The 22,259-nt window shown below is 38.8% G+C and overlaps 1 protein-coding gene across 4 annotated transcripts in view; it reads right to left on the bottom strand.

Annotated features, from left to right (window-relative positions):
- Positions 1 to 4,999, bottom strand: part of UBE2E3 (ubiquitin conjugating enzyme E2 E3) — a 91,386-nt gene extending 86,387 nt beyond the window's left edge. The window contains exons 1-3 of one of the 4 annotated variants that reach the window (XM_021076031.1): positions 4,416 to 4,999; positions 3,166 to 3,384; positions 1,347 to 1,397 (exon numbers count right to left, since the gene is read on the bottom strand). In XM_021076031.1, the coding sequence (XP_020931690.1) occupies positions 1,347 to 1,397; positions 3,166 to 3,359 (245 nt within the window). In that variant the 5' untranslated portion in view covers positions 3,360 to 3,384; positions 4,416 to 4,999. Of the gene's footprint in view, positions 1 to 1,346; positions 1,398 to 3,165; positions 3,385 to 3,820; positions 4,289 to 4,415 lie in introns of those variants that run through there. The other 3 variants (XM_021076034.1, XM_021076032.1, XM_021076033.1) reach the window with 3 other exon arrangements.

The raw sequence follows: 22,259 nt of genomic DNA, 5'->3' as shown, positions 1-22,259 counted from the left end.
TCTAAATGCCACATTAAAATGGTAAAAATGCAAAATTATTTTTAAAACATTTCATATAACCCAACATATCAAAAATATTATTTTCAATATGTAATTTTTTTTGAAAATCAATAAGCTATTTTACACTTTCTTCTTCAAACTAAGTTTTCAAAATCTGATGTGTATTTCACATTTACAGCACATCACATTTCGGTCTACAACTGAAAATCTGGACAGCACAACTCTTTAATACTCTGATATCTGTCATCCTACTATCTGTTTAAAATCAGTTTATTTACATTCAGATTTCCTTTCTGAACTGAAATGGCTGATTACAAATAAGGATCAGATCACCTTATCGAAGGAACCAGTTCACACTCAAAAAGAAGCAATTGGATTATACTCTATTATATCTCAAGCAGACTTCAGAAGTAGGTCCGATCATCACAAGCAAACACATCGTGCAACAAATATATAGGTAAGACTAGAAAACATTTTCATATCAAACCATTTAACAATGTCCTATTTCTAGCAGCCACTCTCCTTTTTTGAGCAAGTATCTCCATGCAAATTATCTACAAGACTGTTTTTCTAAGTTTGATGAATTGTGGAAGCCATACAGTCACTGCTGAAAAACTAAGCAGTAAGATGAATTTAAAAAGAAGTTTCAGGGAAAAATTACCAACCAGTTACTTCCAATATACCTTATACCAACCAACAGTCTTTATTCTACATGAGTTTCACTGAAATGACTTCTTCCCACAAACTTCAATTCATTTACTGCTTTTCATACATATTTCAAGTACCAAAATTACTAAGAATTTTCCCAATTAGACCATCTGGTTAAAATGTAAACAATTTCAACAATGCATTCTCTAGAAAACAACAACTAAAACCATTAGCTTAGCACATAAAATTTGTCTTTAAGGACAGAAACAACTATACTCTTGTTTACTGAATTTACATTTTATAACACCACATTCAGCAATTTCTAAATTTGGAAGGTCAGTTCGGATTGCACACAAGCGGTAACTTTAAAGCTTAGCCAAATTTTAGAAGTTTCTGCAATATACTTCTGAACACATACACTCCATAAAAATATTACAGCAGAACAAAAATCAGCACCATTCAAACTAATCCCAGCAAGAAGCACAAAATCAATAATATTCTTAAATCCCAAATGCATGATACCTGCTCAAGTTTTTTCTCCCATATTTAATTCATCTTAGACAATTTTTGTTTAATCCACTTACAGAGCTAAAAAGCAAATGAACCTTCTTCTGCAGCACAAATATCTAAGGCTGAAACATGAATCTCTTGATGTTTTTCCACAATGTGAAATTAAAACAACAAAATTTGTTTCTTACCTGCAGTTAGGAGGAGGATCAAGGGTTATTTCAGCTAGCTCCTTCTGAATTCTGTTAGTGAAATGAGAACAGACAAAAAGGATTTGAGAGAGTCTACAGAATAACCGGGGAATTACACTGCCCTCTACCACCATGCAGTTAAATGCAAGGCTGGCTTCGCCTTCAGTAATGCTAACATGGCTGCTTCCTCTTTGTTCTCAGAGGCATAACCCAAATCCCTTAACAGAAACTTTGCAGCTTTTTTTCTCACTTGCTACTGTAAATAAGTAGGACATTTACACCTGATTTGAGAAATAGTCTTCCACTAGTACTCAATAAAAGATATAAAATGCATTTTAAAACACTTTTTACAAAAGAAATTCTCTTTTCAAGCTTATATGCAAATGAGACAAGAAGGGAGGAGGGAAAGCACTAGAATATTTGACAATGACTTCAAGCCACTTTTACCGAGGTGAGAATTAGCCAGCAACTGCAAGAGCACACTAATAATTTGCACAATATTTTATCTGTCAGAAAAAAGTTTGAATTTAGAAATATTTTTACCAGTGAAAAACTTGAAAAGGACTCTGGCATTTTTATTTAACCCAATCTGTTTTCCCTGACCTTAAGTACAGCACTTAAATTTAATAAATTCAGGAGGAGAAGAGGTAATGACAGCCTTGAGGTAAGAGGAAAAAAAAGCAGTTCTCCTATTTTATTCAAATTTAAAATGCTTTCAAAACTTAAGATGTGTTTAATGTTCCTCAACAAGATTACAACAAACTGAAAAGGATTTTAAATTATTTCAATGACCTCTTTCATTTCATAAAATACTCTAGTTAATACTTGATTACTGACACAACAGTAAAAAATTCATAGAAAATTACTACAGCATGCCAACATTTGATCAGCTTTTATATTTTCTTTTTCTTTTGGTTGTGATAAAAAAATGAACAAAATGTCGATACTGCTGAAGGCTGTAGAAACATCTGATGTATAATTCCTAGAATTCATGGATGTTCCACAACTACTACCACTGATGGGAGTCCCATTAACAGAATCTTTTTTTCACCATCACAGATAATATTAATCAACAGGAAACAAATGATCTTTCTCTTATATGCAACAAAATATGTTTCTCCTGCTGTTGAGTATTAGCATGTCAAGCATATCCACAAGTTTTAGAGTGGAGAGGCACTATGGCAAAGTTTTCAATCACCAAGTGCCACCTAAAATGTAAATGGCTGCTTTTCAGTTTTATTTGCCCTCACAAGGACACACGAATATAACCACAGCTTAACTACAAAAAGTAATACCTGGGACATATGACTTAAAGTCAGGTTTGTAAAACTGAAAGTGGACTTAGCGCACAGTTTTTAAGTTTGCTTTCAAATATAGCCAAGGAAGGCCTTGAATTTACAAATTTTCTAGCACACATGATTACTTCTGATCATTAAGTTTCATGGAGAGGCACTGCTGATCTCTAGAAGTGTCAATTTCAATGAAGAAGAAAATGACTCATAAAAAGGAAATATCCTCAATGTACCAGTTAATTTGAGTTGACCAAATTTTCCTTGCCAACTCCTTAAACAATCTGTCAGAGGTTAATCCAATCTCTCTCCAAGGACACTCTCACTGAAGTTACCAAAGTACAGAACAAGTTTGCTTAAAAGCCTAATTCTAGGGAGGTGGCTTATAGACCATCTAAAGAATGACAACTCATTCAAGTACAAATAAAACTGATCAAGAAGGAAGTATTTTTCAACTATTGCTACTGATGTAAAACCAACAAAAGTGTCCAACACAGACAACATGCGTAATCCTTTTTTTCACACATTACCTTTTAGCACTAGTGGATAACTTAGCAGTGGTTTTGCTAGAGAGTTTGGTGTTTTTCTTCTGCTGGGTGGCAGAAGGTTTTCTTTCTTCTTGTTCTTCTGGCTCTGGAGCGGCTGGGTCTCGCTGGTCCGCATCTGAACTACCACTGCTGGTGCTGGGGCTCTCATCATCGGACCTTTGCCGATCACTGGACATCTTGGTGAAGTTATTTCTTGGAAAACTTTTCAATAGAAAAGGGAGAAAGGACAGGTAAGTCTATTAAATAAACCAACAGCATTTTCATCTCTTTATCTTCACCTAAAATCGTATTTTAATGAAAAGACTTCAAAAGTGTTCACACTTATCTCGTCGTAAAGCAAGGTTACAGGGGAGGTGATGGGTCTTACAACGCCAGCGTTCAGGGATTTACGAACTCAAGTTAGAAAACCCACTCACATTTTTTTCCATCCCTTGGACAATCTATCAATTGTCTACTTTCTCAGAAGGCATGAAACAGATTTGCCAGGGAACTTAGGCAACGAGCATTAATAACATATGACACACTGTAAATAACAGATCTTGCTGAAAAATGTTAAAAAGTCACTAATAACGTCTAAATATTTACACGCTGACATTGGTCAAAGCTACCAAATTCCCTTTCCAAGAGGAAAACATACCCTGTTAATCGCCCATATGCTTATTTAAGGTGGCGATTCCTCCTCGGTGCACGTAAGCCTTTAAATACAACACTTAGGAATTTAAAAAATCAACTAACAAGCTGCTCTAGCCGTTTCCACGGCCAGCAGGGAAGATTCATCCGGCCAAGACCGAGCTGCCACCCTGGGAAAAGCAAAATTCAAACTGCACCTTCTGCAAAGCTCCCCATGCCATCAAGGTTCCTCGCTCAATTTTTACATCACGGACCGACATTTTGTCCAAAATAACGAAAAAAAAAATCAGAGGAAAAACAAACAAACAAACAAAGCCCCAAGAAGTGCAACAAATTTCCGCGCCCGCGGAGGCGAGCCGCGGCCGGCGGCGCGGCCACGCAGCTCCGCGGCCCTTTGTGGGGAGGGCCGCGCGGGGGCCGCGGGCAGCGCTCGCCGCGCCGGGCGCCAAGTGATGCGAGCAGCCCGGCCGGCCCCGCCGCGGCTCGCGGACACCGGCGGCGCGGGCGCCCGGCGCGAACAAAGCTGCCCGCCCCCGCCCCCTCCCCCACCGCCGCCGCCGCCCCGGCCGCCCCCACGCGGCCCCCCGGCCCCGCCGCCTTACCTCGGCCGCCCGCCCGGCCCGCTCGCGCGCCGCTACGGTGTGGGGGAGGGAGAGAGAAAAAAACCCTTCCTTAAGGAAATGGAGGCAGCTGGGGGGGGGAAAGGGGGGGAGGGAAAAAAAGAAGCCGAGGAGGCTCTGGCCGGGGAGTGTGGAACATTGAAAGTCGGAGGGGGTTGTGCAGTGCCGGGCTCCGGCCGGAGGGTGGCGCCGCCCAGCGCCTTCGGAAAAAAGGGGGGGTGGGAGCTCGGCTGGGCGAGGGCGCGAGCTCCCGGCGAGGCGGAGGGGACGCGGGAGACCCCCGCGCGCTGTGGCCTCCCGCCGCCGCCTCCCGGCTCGGCTCCTCCCGGCCGCGCAGTCAGCAAGTTCCGAGGCGAGCGCGGGGGAGGGGCGGGCGCGGCGGCGGCGCGCGTGCTCGCTCACTGCTTGCCTGGCGAAGGGGCACGCGCCGCCGGCGGGCGCGAGCCTTTCTCGCGCGCTCCCGCGCGCTCTTTCCGCGCCTCCCTTCACCCGGGGGGCGCACGCGTCCGCCCGCGCGCGGCCCGGACAAAGAGCGCGGCGGGGACCCAGCGGGCTGGCCCCTGCCGCCCTTGGCCGCGGAGCGGGTGCCAGAAAAGGCGGGGGCGCGGGCGCCGTCTCGTGGGGCCGCTGTGCCGCGGGGTGGCTTCCGGCCTGAGCCCGCCTCCGGAGCGAGACTGCCCATTGGGCTACCTACCCCGCACGCTGGGCCGGGATCATCCCTGGGGCTGACCTGCAGCCCCACTGCATGTGCAGGGGCCGGCTTGGACCCCAGGGGCCCCAACTTCTGGACTAGCGCCCCGGGTGCGTGGTCGAGAGTCCCCCACTGCCCTAGAAGACTGCAGACTAATGGGTGTCGTTGACGAAGGCGGGCATGCAGGAGGAGGAAAGCTGCCTCTTGCCCCTCGTGTGAGCTAAAAGGGCAACATGGGGTCTTCGGCATCGAGGGAGGAAAAGAGATTTTGAGACTAGTTGACCAGCCTCTGCTTGCTTCTCTTTGGCCCTCAGCATACCAAAGGAGAAGGTGATCCTTCGGGTGCTTTGAAAACTTAAAAATTCAAAACAATTTTTTAAATGTCCCACTCAAGATTGTTTAAGTGAAGAAGGTCATAAACAGGGTTTATACCTGATGCTTTGCTGCGTGGTTCTAGTGAGGTGCATGCTAGAGGCCAGTTCTGGAAAGAGAACCATCTGTGATACTAGGTCAGAATGTCCACCCAGAAAAAAAGCTTCAGGTGGAGATAGTGAAGGTTAGTAGTTTTGTTCTGTCATTCTCTCTTGCAGTCTCCAGGTGGACTGCAGTTTTTGCCCCAGGCACAAAGTAACCAGAAGTACAAAAACTTCCTGTTTGCAGCCCAGACCTTCTCCAGCTCCTGAGAACTTGCTCCAGTGATGGAGCCCCAAAGGAATTTGTGGATTCCTCTCCCACAAATGTCAGGAGCAGGGGTGCTGGGAGAATGTGGAGTTCAGAGCAGGAATGACAATGGCAGAGTCATAACAGATGAACTAGAATTAAAGGGAAAAAGGGGAAAAAAAGGCTGAATGAGCCAACATATTGACTTTTTTTTCCTCCAGAGAGAAAAGTTTTGGTAAAGTGCTGCTTACAAATCTGAAGAGTAAGTTACAGTTCTGTAATTTTCCAAAGACACTGTCATTCGGTGAACCTTTTGGAGAACTATGCCCTAATTGCTGGACACACAAAACTCTCTCATTCAACTAGTGTGTGACTAAAGCCAGGTCTCCCTGCTCTAGAAGCCACCAGTCCAAAAGGAGAGCAAATGTTAAAGTCCACCAAGTTGATAAGAAGGAAAGATATTCTAGTCAGGAAGTCTCCTGTTGAAGAAGGCACCCTGTGTGTGGGGGGGGGGGGAAGACAAGCATTTTGATTTGGCTAGATCAAAGGGTACTGTGGAAAGAGACTGTTAGTGAAGATACAGATTGAAGGTTCCCCCCAACTTACACACTGTGATGCTACAGCAAAAGCTAGCCAGTTCGGAGTTTGGACTTTGCTTTGTTTGGAATGGGAGGTTGTGAAAGGAAAGCTATATATTAAAAAGTGTGTTCTTTTAGGAAGTTTATCACAGAAGTAAACTGCAGGCCCACAAGCCAATTGCTGATAGGATTAGGGTGGGGCTAGGAGATAAAGATCTTCAGTTGTGTTTTGGTAGCATTTTCCATGATATAAAAAACAATACTATACTATACTGAAAAGGAAGGGAACTGGATTCTAATTTCATTTTACCAGATTCATGTGACTTCAGGCAAGTTATTCTTTTCAACTGAGTTTCTCTTATATGTAAAAGGAAATTGTACCAGAAGTTCTAAGTTCTCCCTTGCTCGAATATTTCATGATTCTTCAATGAATTTGAAATCATGGAGCTCCATTCAATATTCACTTAGAATACTTAGGAATTACCAAATGCTGAGAAGTTGGAATGAAATATGGGTTCTGCTCTTATTGAGCTCAGTGGGTAGGGGGAGAGCCAGAAATGTAGACTAAAGGATGAGAAGTGCTGCATTAAAGGAATGGACAGAATGAGTGGAGTGTTATTAACTATCAATTAAAAATTAGTAATGGAATTAATTCAGCTTGGGGTTATGCACCATAGGGTCAAAAGAGTAGCAACGAATTGGGCCTGGAGGGATCAATAAGTGGTAATACAAATAGTGCTCTTGGCACAGTACCTGGGACATAATAGATGTTCAATAAATAGTACTTATCAAATTGTTAAAAGTCACCATAAAGAGGCTGTTAGTTTAGGGACATTAGTGGCCTGCCCCAACAATATTAGGTACCCAGCTGCCTTTATTCACTTGACTAAAGGGGTTGTTCAAGTGGTCTTTTCCAGCTCACAGCTCTCCTCCAAGGTAACATGACATCACCATCTTGACCAGAAGCAACATGTACAGTATAAATTGTTGTCTAACATGGCGTTCTTCCTCCTAGGACACATCTTTTGTAATTATTTTATCTTTCTCTTGTTTTTGCCATGTTTACCCTTGAAAACAGGGATCATGTCTTATAGGCGTTCCTGAGAGCATACATATTTTGCCAACTACAAGTTTTTCTATAAAGTATATAATAATTTTTCCCATATGTCCCCTCAAAGTAGTACCTCTAAGTAGACCTCAGCTATCACAAGATTGTTCCCTCTTCGTCTCCCCTTTTTCTCTTTCTCATAGGAGGTCCTGCAAGCTTCTCTCACAACTCTGAGAGAGGCAAAAGAGGAAAGACACTAAATCCAAATGCATCAGATATTGCCACAAAGACCCCCCCCCTTTTCTCCACAAATGCTGTGACCAAAAGGAACCTGCCATTATAAGGGCCAATAAGGCAGGCCCCCAAATCCCCTAGACTTCCCTAGTTGGGAGTTGCTTTCTCCCATGTCCTTCAGTGGGTCTCAGTGTTACATATGCACATAAGTATATGTGTGTATAACTAAGAATTCTACAGGAATACACCATTTGAATTTCTCAAGAAGTTTCTGAAGATTAGGTAAGCTATTCCAGGGCTACAGATCTTTTAAAATTATCCACCATGGTCAACAAAAACTCACAAGTAATGGATGTAAAATGCTTATAAATTTGTTGATTTCGGAGTGCTTTTGTTCGTTTCCTACCCTTTCTCAACATCCCTTTATTTTTTTTTTCAGACTGTTTCAGATGCTGTCCAGTGACTTGTATCCTTTTGTTTCCTGGCTATAAAATTTTCTCTTTCTGTCTATTAAAAAAAAAAGAAGAGTTTAGTTTATTAGGAAGTCATTCTTTGGCCCAGGATTAGTTTAAGAAGCCATAGTTGCCATTGTTAGTCTCAGTATCTCTGGACCTCCAGAGTCCAATGCACTGATTGACATCTAGTGTTCCTCCATTGTGTCATGTGTACAAAACCTGCTGTGCACCAGACCCTGGACTGGGTCCTGAAATTGGAAGGTGCTGTAAGCCTCTCTTTGACTTTAGGGACTTCAGGGCACAAAGCTGAGTGATCATTTCCTGCTTTTCTCCTTTCAGATAACTCTCAGAGTGCATAGCAAAAAGAGCTCATGAGTTTATTCCACAAAGATATTGTACACATGAGATGAAAACATAAGCACCTTAATAAGACAAAAGACACGAACAGATGCATTTTAAAAGAAATACATTTATTTAAACTTATTAAAAAAGAAAACAAACCTAAACCTTGCTAGGTACCAAAAACAGGAAATTTAAAATGAGACACCTTTCAAAAATAACAAAAATAATTTTTAGTGATTATAATCATTGCTGGCAAATCGGTAAAAAAAATTCCCCTTATCCCTTTCCAGTGGCAAGAAAGTTGGTACTAGCTGTTTGAAAAATAATTTGGAAGTGTGTGTCTAGTCTTAAATGTTTTGAAATCCTTTAGCCAAATTTCTCCATTTCATGAAGTGTATCTTAAAGAAGTATTCTAAAAATGGAAAAAACAGACACCAACATCAAATGCTTTCACTGACACGTGGAATCTGAAAAAAAGGCACAATGAACTTCTTTGCAGAACAGATACTGACTCACAGACTTTGAAAAACTTATGGTTTCCAAAGGAGACAGTTCGGGGGTGGGGAGATGCCCTGGTGTTATGGAATGGAAATCCTATAACATTGGATTGTGATGATCATTGTACAACTATAAATGTAATAAATTCATTGGGTAATAAAAAAAAGTAAAAAAATTTTTAAAAAATAAAAATTGAGGAAAGAAAAAAATAAAAACGGAAAAAGCAGCATTGAAAAATTGGAGATGTCCAACTATAGGAAAATGATTACACAAACTGATTCAGCCACGCAATGAAATTTTCAGTTATTAAAATAATACATATGAGGAATATATAAAAATACAAAAGCAGATTATTATAAATACTAATGAAGGCAGGGGTTGTCTATGTTGTTAAATCAGAGCCTGAATCAATACCTAGGAAGGTATCTGACACAAAGTACATCCTCAATAAATGTCTACCAAATGAATATGTACCATATCTTTACAACTAGCAAGACAAAAATATCTGAAAGGAACATACTCTAAAAGTTAACTAAGCTTATATTTTAGAGCAACTATGACTAACTTTTTAAATTCTTCCTATATTATTTTTCTTTGCTTTTTTTTAATAAGCAGGCACTACTTCTATAATGAAGAAAAATGTGAATAAATACAGAGGTGTATAGTTGGTGAAAAAAAACACTGTTTTAACAGTTTTTTAAATTGTTATTTTTAATAAATTAAAAGAAATGATGAAGGGGTTCCCGTTGTGGCTCAGTGGGTTGCAAACCTGACTAGTATCCATGAAGATGCAGATTCCATCCCTGGCCTCATTTAGTAGGTTAAGGATCTGGTGTTGCCCTGAGCTGTGGTGTGAGTTGCTGTGGCTGTGGTGTAGGCTGGCAGCTGCAGCTCCAATTCACCTCCTAGCCTGGGAACTTCCATACGCTGCAGGTGCAACCAAAACAAAGAAGGAAGGAAGAGGGAAGGTGTAAGGAGAGGGAGGGAAGGAGAGGAGGGAGAAAGATAGAAAAAGAAAAGAGAGAGAAAGAAAGGAAAGAACGAAAGGAAGGAAGGAAGGAAGGAAGGAAGGAAAGAAAGAAAGAAAGAAAGAAAGAAAGAAAGAAAGGGAGAAAGAAAGAAAGGGAGAAAGAAAGAAAAAGAGAAAGAAGAATGTAAAAAAGAAAGGGAGAAAGAAAATTCAAGTAGATGTTCAGGATTTATCAAAATTTTAAGGCTAATAGAATACAAAAAATAGGCAAGACCATTTTTAAAATCCTTCAAAAGCTGTGCAAAGGGGAGTTCCCGTCGTGGCGCAGTGGTTAACGAATCCCACTAGGAACCATTAGGTTGCGGGTTCGATCCCTGCCCTTGCTCAGCGGGTTAAGGATCCGGCATTACCATGAGCTGTGGTGTAGGTCACAGACGGGGCTCGGATGGCGGGATCGCGCGTTGCTGTGGCTCTGGCGTAGACTGGCAGCTACAGCTCCGATTAGACCCCTAGCCTGGGAACCTCCATATGCCTCGGGAGCAGCCCAGGAAATGGCAAAAAGACAAAAAAAAAAAAAAAAAAAAGCTGTGCAAAGGGACTCTTCATTGAATAAAATGATAAGCTGTGGATCAAGGACGGATAGATCATTGAAGCAGAAGAAATAACTAATACTTAGATGACTTAATATATAACAAATGAGACTTCATCTAAAACACAGAAAAACAAAGGATTATTCAATTACTGATATTGAGATAACTAGTTCCCAATATAGAAAAGGTCATTTAGAACTATGTCTTATACATCAACATAAATTACAGATGAATTCAAGAGTTACATTGTTTAAAAGTCGCTCCTTGGAAAAATTAGAATAATTTGATTACTTAATGTAGATAGAGATGAATTATGATACACTATACTAAAAACCAACAGAAAAAAATCCCAGAAGAAAACATGTATTTAACCAGGTACAAAAATTGAATCCTGGATATGCTTCTTCACACGCATGCTCGCTTGCTCGCGCGCGTGCGCTCTCTCTCACTCACTCTCTCATACACACACACACACACACACACACACACGTGCAGTAACCAAATTGAAACAACCAAGTAGACAAAGCAAAGATTTATATCACCTATAATTCTATGCAGACTTATAAAATTATCAAATCATCATAGATAAAGGACATATTAGAAACTGGAGGTTATTCAACTATATATGTTACCTTAACAATCTAAGAAATGTATATTGGTGTGCTTGCATGCACACGTGTATGTGTGTGTGTGTGTGTGTGTATCCCACAAAATTTGCAAATCTAAAAACCGTGTAATGCCAAGTATCTGTGAGAATATTATGAGAAGGGCACTTTCCTATATTACTGGTGGCATTGTAAATTGATATAACTTTGTTTTGGAAAGCAATTTGGCAATGTGTTTCAAGAGTCATAAACATGCTCATACCCTTTAACCTAGTAATTCTACTTCTGGGAATCTATCCTAAGGAAATAATCCAAAATATTAAAAAATGCCATACACTTGACAATGTTTATCCCAGTGTAATTTATATTATATAAAAATGGAAACTATCAAACTGTCCGATATAAAGGCTATGCTTTCATAAATTATGGTCCATACACTCAATGAAATGTACATGAATAAAATACTATTATAACTATTATTTTTACCACCAATTTCTTATCATGGTAAATCTTTTTCTGTGAGATCAGCGCCTGTCCTGCTTAGTTAATAAAACTAACAAAGATGTCACGCATTATCTTTTAACTAATATTTTTATTTTGTGTAACTTAAATTTTTCCAGGATGCTTTATAGTATGTCGTATGTAAAATCAGTTTAAGTGTATACCTTCTGCTTCAGAAAACAAACTTGTATAAACAATAAGATTGTCAGGAAAATGTATAAAAGAGATATAGAAGAAATATGCAAGCAATCATTTTGGGTTAAGGGCCAGTTTACTTGTGATGCCGACCATCTTTTCTATATTGCATAAGTGGTTACCTAATTGGAAGAGATTTAATAGGAAACAATATGCTTTAATTTGGGGCTGCAAAGAAAGTAGTTTAATTTTACATGAGAAACAAAGTTTGCATTTTACTTAAATGTCTTTATAACTGAAGAAGTAAAACAATATTTTAAAAAATATTTTAAATTAATTAAGTTCTACTTTATTTTTTTTTTCAGGTCCAAACTCTAGAGGTTTGTTATAATTTATAAAAGATCTCAAAGGTGTACCTAGTAAAATGTCAGAATGCATATGATTTTAACTACTCTGGCTTATAACATCCCAAATTAACTCAGATAAAGTAAACATGACTGAGTGATGTGAGTGGGTTAAAAAAAAGTGATAAATAGTTTTCAGTAAGAATATGTACTCAGTGTGTGGTGGGGGTAAGTAGCATGTCTACCTTGGACTCATATTAAGTAATGACCACTTAGTACTAGTACCAGTACTTATAATCAAAAAAAAAAAAAGCTATTGAAGTACTAGACTTTTAACCAAGGAAACTGAGTCTCAGAGAAACTAAATTACCTTCCTAAAGTCTGAATTCTGCCCCCATATTCATCAGCATATAATCCATTTTTCTAAGTCAATAGCTCCTGTAGAAATGTCAAAAGGACATAATCAGAAAGTTCTTTTAAGTATAGTAGTCTCTTCTCACCCTTATTCATAAGCAAGAGAAAAATCTCTGATATGGTAATATAAATTTAGCAATCCTGTAATAATCATGTATAATATCCTATATATATTGTATAATACCACCGTTTGTAAGTAAAATTTGTATGATTATTTATTTATTTATTCTTGTCTTTTTAGGGCCACACCCATGGCTACTGGCCTATACCACAGCCACAGCAACACCATATCCGAGCAGCATCTGCAACCTATGCCACACCTTGTGGCAACACCAGATCATTAACCCACTAAGCAAAGCCAGGGATTTAACCCGCATCCTCATGGATACTAGTCAGGTTCTTAACCTGCTAAGCCACAACAGAAACTCTGGTGTGATTGTTTCTTTATTTTTATCCTACTAGAATGAGGGGAGGGGGCCATGTCTGTATTTTGTGCCTAATACAGTGCCTGGCATATAATATTTAGCAAATAATAACTGAATGAGTGAATGGATGGCCAAGTTCACTTTCACGCTCAAAGTCAATTGAAGGAAGTGTTATAGAATAAGAGCAACAAGAAGAAACATGATTTTTCACGTCTGCCTGATATAGTTATATACCAATTTTCATTAAAAGTAGCACAGGCCAAGCATATGAAAATCTAAAATTATTTACAGAAATTAAAAGACAATAGGTTCATACATGCAAATAAATTAAGAGTGTTTGGTACGTGACCCTAACCTCTGAAATACAGGTCAGAAGAACAATGACCACATTTTTCTCAGCAAACTTATAGAGACATGGTCAGAGGATGAATATTGGCTTATGTTCTTTTCTAAAAATACAGTAGGACAGCAAAATTTTTTTCTAATCTGCTTTATAAAGTGTCTAAAGTGCTCTACAGAAGAGATCATGTTATGTGCTCTATAAAGCTAAATGCTAGCAATTAAGATTAAAATCAATCAACCTCAATCAATCTCAGACTCATTGGAAGAGGTATTTAAAAGGAACAGTGGAAAAATAAAACTGTTATGTATTTGGTCAAGTTTTCTCTAGCTCTTAATAAGAACATCATGGTCACTGACCCAGAAACCTGGCATCTTGGGTTCTAGTTCCAATTATATGGCCTCAAACTTACAGATGCCAGTTTCCTCATCAGCAAAATGAATCTTGAGGTTCCTTCTGATTCTGGAATCTATGATTTATGCTATTGGGCAAACTGAATTAACTAGTATGGTTGGTAGTGCTTTTGTACACTCTAGCATTTCTTAATGGAAAGATTATGCCAGCAATGATTTAAGGCCGTATGTAGCCACACAAATTGATTAACCATTAAAACTCAATTTGGTTTAAAAAATTTGAATGCCTTTCTTACATTAAGGCTACTACACCAGCCGCCCCACTCCACCCTCATCTTACCCACCCACAGTTACTTTGGCTTTTTGAATATACATGTGTCCAAACCAGCTGTCAATTTAAGAGGAAAATCTATATACCAGAAATTTTAGTTGTTTGGAATATTATAAAGAAAAGAATGTAATTTCTAATAAGGTTATTTATATCAGGTGAGATTTCCACTTCTTCAGATTAATTCTAAACCTAATTTTTTTTCTTGTCCCTTGAAAAATCTCTTAAAAAAAAAAAAGTCCATAATTTATCTATGGCCATTTATTTCTGCCATCCCCCCCAAAAAAAACCTCATAAAATTGAACTTAGGAAATACAACTATTTGCATATCTTATTTTTCATTTAACAAACATAACAAATGCCTTTTCAAGGACAAAGCACACAGAAGATATATACATGTCAAGCGAGACATGATACTATCTCTGCTCTGCAGGGTGTATAATCTAGCAGGATGGTTTAAGAGGGAGGACGTCAAGGTCCCAGAAGAGGAGTTTCCAGCCTAAAAAACAGTGGTAGAATTTCACCCACCTCCGCCTCATGTAATAAGCACATTCTTAAAACTGTGCTTTTACTATGTTCAAACACATTAGAGAAGCCAGAGGATATAAAAGGGTGATTTATATGTTTATTTAACAAACTAGCATTGAATACCTACTGAACAATGGAAGAAAACTGTACTTTTGAATGTAGAGGGCATGTCTCTCAAAACACACACACACACACACAGCAGGCTCTGAAGAAGTAGGTACAGGTTGAGTAGATGGAAAAGTTCTATCTTAGGATAATTTTATGGTTAAAAAAGCAATTGAATTGTTTTTTGCATTGTAGCAAGTTATCCATTTTATTTTTATTTTTTATTTTTGGCTATGCCTGCAGCATGTGGAAGTTCCCAGGGCAGGGATTGAACCCCTGCCACAACAATGACCCTAGCCACTGCAGTGACAACACTGGATCCTTAACCCACTGAGCAACTCTGCTTTTATTTTTTTTTTTAAGGAAAACAGAGTTCAGAGTTCAGCCTTCCAGCTAGGATACTTCAGATATTAGTCTCTCTTTTTTTAATATACACACATATACACACATTCTTTTTTTAGACTTGTTTCCCCTATAGGTTATCACAAAATATTAACTATAGTTCCCCCGTGCTATACAGTAGGTCCTTGCTGGTTACTCCAGGTATTGGTCTTTTTCACTCACCCCTTTCCATCACAGCACTATCACTGTACCTAGAATATTTAACAAATATTTCTTGAATATTTGTTAAATAATAGCAAACACTCTATATCACTTATTGTCTTTTGTGCTGTATTGTATATGCATTGACTCATTGAATTCTCTCAATAGCGCCCATGAGGCAGGTACTGTTATATATTAGTGTTAGAATGAGGAAACTGAGGCACAGCAAGATAAAGCAACTTCCCCACGGTCACATGACTAGTAAATGTTGGACTCTGGCTGAGCAGACTATATGCTTGACTGCTATGCTATGCCACTTCTAAATAAATCAGTGGGATTCTGAGAGAATAAGAGTGAAGAGAAGGAACTAGCATCATTGGTCCCATAGTCAAAAGGTTAAGAATTGGGATAGGCTGGAGATGCTGACAGTCAGTAACAAATGGGAAGTGTGTGGCATCCCAAGGGAGGTTGCTTTTGGATAGTCTTCAGATGCTGAGACAGTCCAATGAGAAAGACATATAAGGAAGCACTTGTAAAAAATCAAATGATTTATGGTTGGTTTGGGCAAATTTTCTCCTGCTAATTTCTGTCTTGATCATCCCCTCTTATGCCATTCTCTTCTTTTGTCCCTTTACTTTATTATCCCTTTAGCTTGTTATAATGTTGACCTAAATTTAAAATTTTGTTGTTGTTGCTATTTTTGCTTTTTAGGGCCACACCCGCACAATATATGGAAGTTCCCAGGCTAGGGGATGAATTGAAGTTACAGCTGCCAGTCTACGCCACAGCCATAGCAAGGTGGGATCCGAGCCATGTCTGTGACCTACACCATAGCTCACAGCAACACCAGATCCCCGACCCACTGATCGAGGCCAGGGATGGAAACTGTGCCCTCAAGGATACTAGTCGGATTTGTTTCTGCTGTGCCACAATGGGAACTCCCTAAATTATTGTATTTATTAAATCAAATGTATAAATCATCCTGTTCTCCTCTGAACCTCCATTAAAAGAAAACAACTAAAGTTATTTCAACATGGTTCCTTATTAGTGTTGTACATGTAGGTCAGTGACTCCGAATAGAAAAAAAGTCTCCCAAAGTAGACTAACCCTTAAAAAGTGAGAGATTATAAAAATTAATCTTGGTACTCCATCATCTCAATATTAGAAGAGATGTCCAATCTTAAATACAAAGAATTTCATGCTGGAATTTAACATTTTCTTTCAAATTTTAAAAATATCTCCAAGTTTAGGAGTTCCGAACCTGCCTAGAAACCATGAGGTTGCTGGTTCAATCCCTGGCCTCGCTCAGTGGGTCAAGGACCCGGTGTTGCCATGAGCTGTGGTAGGTCACAGTTGCAGCTCAGATCTGCTGTTGTTGTGGCTGTGGCACAGGCTGGTGGACGCAGCTCCAATTTGACCCCTAGCCTGGGAACTTCCATATGCCATGGGTGTGGCCCTTAAAAAACAAAAATATTTTAAAAAAATCTCCAAGTTTAGATTTAACAACATTTAAATATTGATTAAACTCTCCACTTTATGACAAGATCAAGAGTTCATTTGTACCTAATATCAGCTAAGGAATGGTTTATAGAATACTGAAATTCCTCGGTTTCTGAAAAGAACACTAAAAGACTAATTATATTTATTTATTTAACTTTGTGAGTATATAATCTTAACAGTGAATCATGTACAGGAGTTTTTTAGAGAAAAATCTCAGGATCACCAGGCAGCTTGTGCCTAGCCTGGTACAGTGCATAGCTTAATGACTTAATCTTAGTAAACTTTAATTAGCAAAGGAATATAAATATGTATACATACATGAATATACGTGTATGTGTGTACAGATAGTTTGCTACAAGAACAAGCACTTGTTGGAGTTCCCGTCGTGGTACAGTGGTTAACAAATCCGACTAGGAATCATGAGGTTGCGGGTTCAATCCCTGGCCTTTCTCAGTGGGTGAAGGATCCGGCGCTGCCGTGAGCTGTGATGTGGGTCACAGAATGCGGCTCAGATCCTGTGTTGCTGTGGCTCTGGTGTAGGCTGGTGGCTACGGCTCCAATTCAACTTCTAGCCTGGGAACCTCCATATGCCGCGGGAGCGGCCCAAGAAATGGCAAAAAGACAAAAAATAAAAAAATAAAGAACAAGCACTTGTTTGTTAAAGACTGAAAATAAGGATCAACATTGCAGCATTCATAACCACAAAACTTGATAAACCACATAACTTAGGTGCTGCAAATACAGGATGAGTAAAAACTAGTATCAGGGACCAATATCAGGAACATATGCACAGGCTCTATATTGCCTAAACTAAGTAGCTACAATGTGGTTCAGTGTGAGGTGTAAAATCCTAACAGAAGTGATCCCATTTTAAAGAGATTGATTTGGGGTGAGCAAAGGTGATATGATATTCATCTCTGTGTAGCTTCTTAAAACTGATTTACTGCAGTGGCTCATGGAAGTAACAGATGTTTATTTGAATGAATATTCATTTGCTGACATCAAGTCCCTGTAGATGACACTTTCCTCTTAAGAGGTCATATTTTCCTCTTATGGAAGTGTTTGCTATTGCGGTTGCCAATTGTCTATTTAGAAGACATAACACTAAGGAGCTACGTAAAGTGGAGTATTGATGTACAATGATGTGGCGTCTGAGCCAGAGGTAAATATGCTAATTAGAAGCAGCAATAATGCAGATATAAACATCCTAGTGACTTACCTTATCCTTTTTGACAGCGTCATGATAGCTTCTCATCAACCAGTCATGAATTTTCTTTTAAATTACCTTATTAGTACACTGCTTGAGCTGTAAAAACATTTATTTAAGAAAGAACATTACCAAGAAGTGAGGTGACTTTAAATCACCATAGAAACCAAATACAGGACTTTATTGTTAAGAAGGTTTAAAAGTTACAAAATTCTGTATGAATACAAATTATTATTATTTGGGGACTAGCTGCATTTCCACTACTTGCTATACAAAATCTTGCTTTCTTCTATGTGTGTTTTTAGAGAAAACAGCAACATCAGAAAGTACAGATAGCCTGTTACAATTGTTTTGTTTCATAAATTCATGCATTGGGGCCAGTTTATCATACCTAAAGTTACTTTGGCTCTGCAAAAGATTATTTTGGCAGAAGGTTTATTAGTGTGTCAAATTGTCTTTTAAGAAACTTGGCCAGGATTACTGCCCAAGATGGTAAGTTATAAATTTTAAACCTTATTACTATACACTCCCATTCCCCTCCCCCAAGACAGTAGTACTATTGAATTTTCTGGTGCTATGATCCAAACACAAATTTGTTACAGAATTCCAGGAACAAATAAGATAATTTTAGGAGCAGAGTTGACAAATGAGATGATAATCTGGTTATATTTCTTGGTCTATGAATTGCCTAGAGTATTTAACAAGAAAACTAAGTCTCCGTTTTCTGTGGTGTTAGAACAGATATATAACATATATGCAGGAATCTGTAGCTAATTCAAAAGTATCACTGTTAAGCTATCAGAATCAGTGTTCTTTCTCAAACTCACAGATGTGTTTTCTATTACCCAGTGCTTTTTATTCGTGGTTCTCAAGTTGGGCTGCTTATTAAAATCATCTGGTGATGATTGGGGAGCTGTTAAAACCCATGATGCACGGGGCACACTCCCAATTAATTAAATCATAAACTCTCAGGGTGAGACCCAGACATTAGTGCTTTTTTTTTAAAAGCTCCCCTGGGCGATTCCAATGTATGGTCAAGGTGGAAAAGTACTTAGTGGTAGGGATGCTGAGAATCAGTGAGGTGGAGAAACAATAAGAGAAAGTCTTCTTACTGAATTAAAAAGTAAATATCAGTGAGTGTTCAAATTGCCATAGACCAACAATAGTGCAGAAAGAGATTATTAGGCTATCTTTTAAAAATTTCTTTGAAAATCATAACTTCAGTCCCATCTATTATATAAGGTAAATTTCCAGATTATGCAGGTGTTTATACCTGTTTATTAAGATTGAAATACACCAGTGATATAAATTGCTGCTTATTTAACATATAGTCATTATTTTTAATTTGTGGAGTTCTTTTTCAAAGAAATATTTTTAACACTTAGCAAAAAATACTTTATTAATTCAAACATAAACTTATGCAGAATAAGCACTTTTCAAGTGGTAGTTGGAGGTAGCAGGGATGTTCTTGGGAGCAGAGTAGATTTTAGCTATTGTCACTTTAGGGAAAAAATGATATATTTTGTGCTGTTACTCCTTGAAATTTGTTCATTTTCACGAAGTATGCTTTCCTGAAGTATTATCCAGGAGAAAAGATGAATTACAGTAGAGACAGAAAAATTCCCTCTAACTTTAATATAATTTCAGTAAATTGGAAGCAGAGATTTATTTGCTTAGATATAATTAATATAGAAGGCGGTATGTACAGTGATTAGACTCAAACAAAACAGGGTTCATAAGGCTCTAGCTCTGCCCCTCCTAGCTGGTGTTTCCTGGAACATATCATTTACCTAGTCCAGGACTCACTTTTTTCATCCACAAAAAGGGCATATTTATATCTTCTGTATGGGGTTGTTAGCTGTGGGAGGTTAAGGAAGTGTTGACAGAGCCCTTAGCATAGCAGCTGGCACACAGTAAGCTCCAAATAAATGGTAGTTGATTTTTAATTATTCAAGCATTTTTTTGCAGCTCTCCCCCCCCCCCGGGGGAGGAGGGTAATATGTGCTGTTTTTCATACCTTCCCACCACAGACTCGACATTCATGAGAGTCAAAGGAAATTTTTGCATATTCTTAAATTGGGGCGTAGAGGGGCAAGGCGAATGTATGTTGCAGCACAGGTGTGTTCGTGGCCATGTGAGTGGAGTGCGTAACCCATCATGCTCATTTACCAGGTGAGGGACCCTGTCCCGGGACCAGTGGGAAACAAGCAATATGTGTCTCCACAAAGTTAAATCACCTACCATCATGGACCATCTCAGTTATAAGTGAAGAGCGATACTCAAGAATGTTAAATCATCATATTCTAAGGGTCTCTATATATTCCATTTCATTGATTCTAACGTGCACATTTTAACATCTCTGAAATCAAAATGTACCATCCAATCAATAAGCTCTTAAATCACCCTCAGCCAGGCAGCACTTCTGATGTAGTTGGCACTGCCTGTGACTGCATGAACTTGGCCATAGCTCTTCATATTGTTGTGTTGCATGATAAAAGCCCAAGGCCAAGTAAGTTTAAGAAAATTCTTTGAATAACTTTAAAGTAAAAATTCTAAGTGATAAAAAATTGTGTCATAGTTTAATTGGCAGTCATTTTTCTTCCTTAATGGCACATGAAATGATAATGCATCTTAGAATCTAATCTTTAATTCGATGTAATAGTTTGCAACGGTTTCTGCAAAGCAATCTGACAATATGCTTGTAAAACCTTTACAATGTGCACATATCCAGCAACTTCAATGCTCATAATTCATCCTAAGGAAATAACCGAAATTAAACCACATTGATATTTCTGACTCAGTTGCTGTTTAGGCCAAGTTTGTTAATGTGATAGGCAAAACAATCCCACCAACACTCACTCACTCTCTCTCACTCACTCTCTCTCTCTCTCTCTCTCACACACACACACACACAGAGAGAGAGAGAGAGAGAAAGAGAGAGAGAGAAAGAAAAACAGATATCCACATCATTGTCCCTGGAAACAGAGAATATGAAAAGTTACAGGGCAAAGGGAAATTAAGGTTGCAGATGAATTAAAATAGCTAATCAGCGGATCTTAAAATAGGAAGATTAGCTTGGATTATCTAGGTGGACCCAGTGTAATCACAAGGATCATTAAAAGTGAAAAGAGCGGGGCAGAAGAAAGAGAAGATGCAGTGAGGCAGAGGTTGGGGTAACATAATGTGCTGTGAGAGGAAATCACTCTCCTGTTGGTGACTCTGAAGATGGGAGAAAGAGCTACAAACTAAGGAGTCCTGGAGGCCTCCAAGAGTAAAGCCGAGAAAAAGGCGAGCAGATGCTTTTTCCCCCTGGAGAAGAATGGAGCCTCCCACACCTTGACCTTAGCCCAGTGAGACCCAGGTCAGATTTCTAACCTATAGAACAGCAATATAATAACATTTCTGCTGTTGTAAGACACCGTTGGTAGTAATTTGTTACATCAGCAATAAGTAACTCATCCGGTTGATTGGGCAGAAAAATTTTTATGACTGATTGCTTGCATTAGGTAAATAGTTACCAGACTGGCAAGTTTAATAGACCAGTAAAAATTCTAAAGAATGTTAGGGCCAATGGACAGCTTTTAATTTTGCTGTCTTAGTCTAAACTTATTAAAATTACAACACCAGCATATTATTGCAAAGTTTTATAAAGGAATAATAATATAAATATAACATGTAAGAGCAAATATTTAAATAAATCAATGAATTTGGAAAAAACTCATTACGTTGTCATTATTTTCCTCACTTCATCCAAGGACCAGTAAAAATATCCTGTTTTTACAATGTTGCTTTATGAGCAAGTATTTGGGAACTTCTGTGTTGGCTGCATTTTGTTGATTTTAGTGTGTGATTTTTAGAGTGCCTTAAAAAGAAAGAGACTGGTATAAGAACAACAACAAAACCCTTGGGTTATAAATTTTTCTTTCTTTCTTTCTCTCTTTCTTTTTTTCTCTCTTTATTCCTATCTATCTATCTATCTATCTATCTATCTATCTATCTATCTATCTTTTTGTCACCCTGTAGCATAGGAGTTCCTGGGTCCAAGTCGCAGTTGCAACCTATGCTGCACCTGCAGCAATGGCAATGCCAGTCCTTAATCCAATGTGCTGGCCAGGGATTGAACCTGTGTCCCAGTGCGTCAGAGACACCACCCATCCAGTTGTGCCACAGTGGGAACTCCAAGGTTATAAATTCTTAGTTCAGAATTCTCAAGAGGTTTAGAGTTAGGACATCTTATGATTACTTTTCTGTGTTTTTTTTTTTTTTAATTCCCTCATTTTTTCCTGCCATACATCCAGAGCACAGTATGTTAGTCTTTTATGTCTACCATGACCAATTACCATAAACTTGGTGTCTTCAGACAACAAACATGTGTTCTCTTTCAGTTCTGAAAGTCAGAAGTCTGAAGTTGATTGCACTGAGATGAATTGTA

The sequence above is a fragment of the Sus scrofa genome, chromosome 15 (assembly GCF_000003025.6).
Source record: "Sus scrofa isolate TJ Tabasco breed Duroc chromosome 15, Sscrofa11.1, whole genome shotgun sequence".
Classification (NCBI taxonomy): Eukaryota; Metazoa; Chordata; class Mammalia; order Artiodactyla; family Suidae; genus Sus; species Sus scrofa.
The sequence above is the reverse complement of the archived record's forward strand: the minus strand, read 5'-3'. Positions and strand labels throughout refer to the sequence as shown.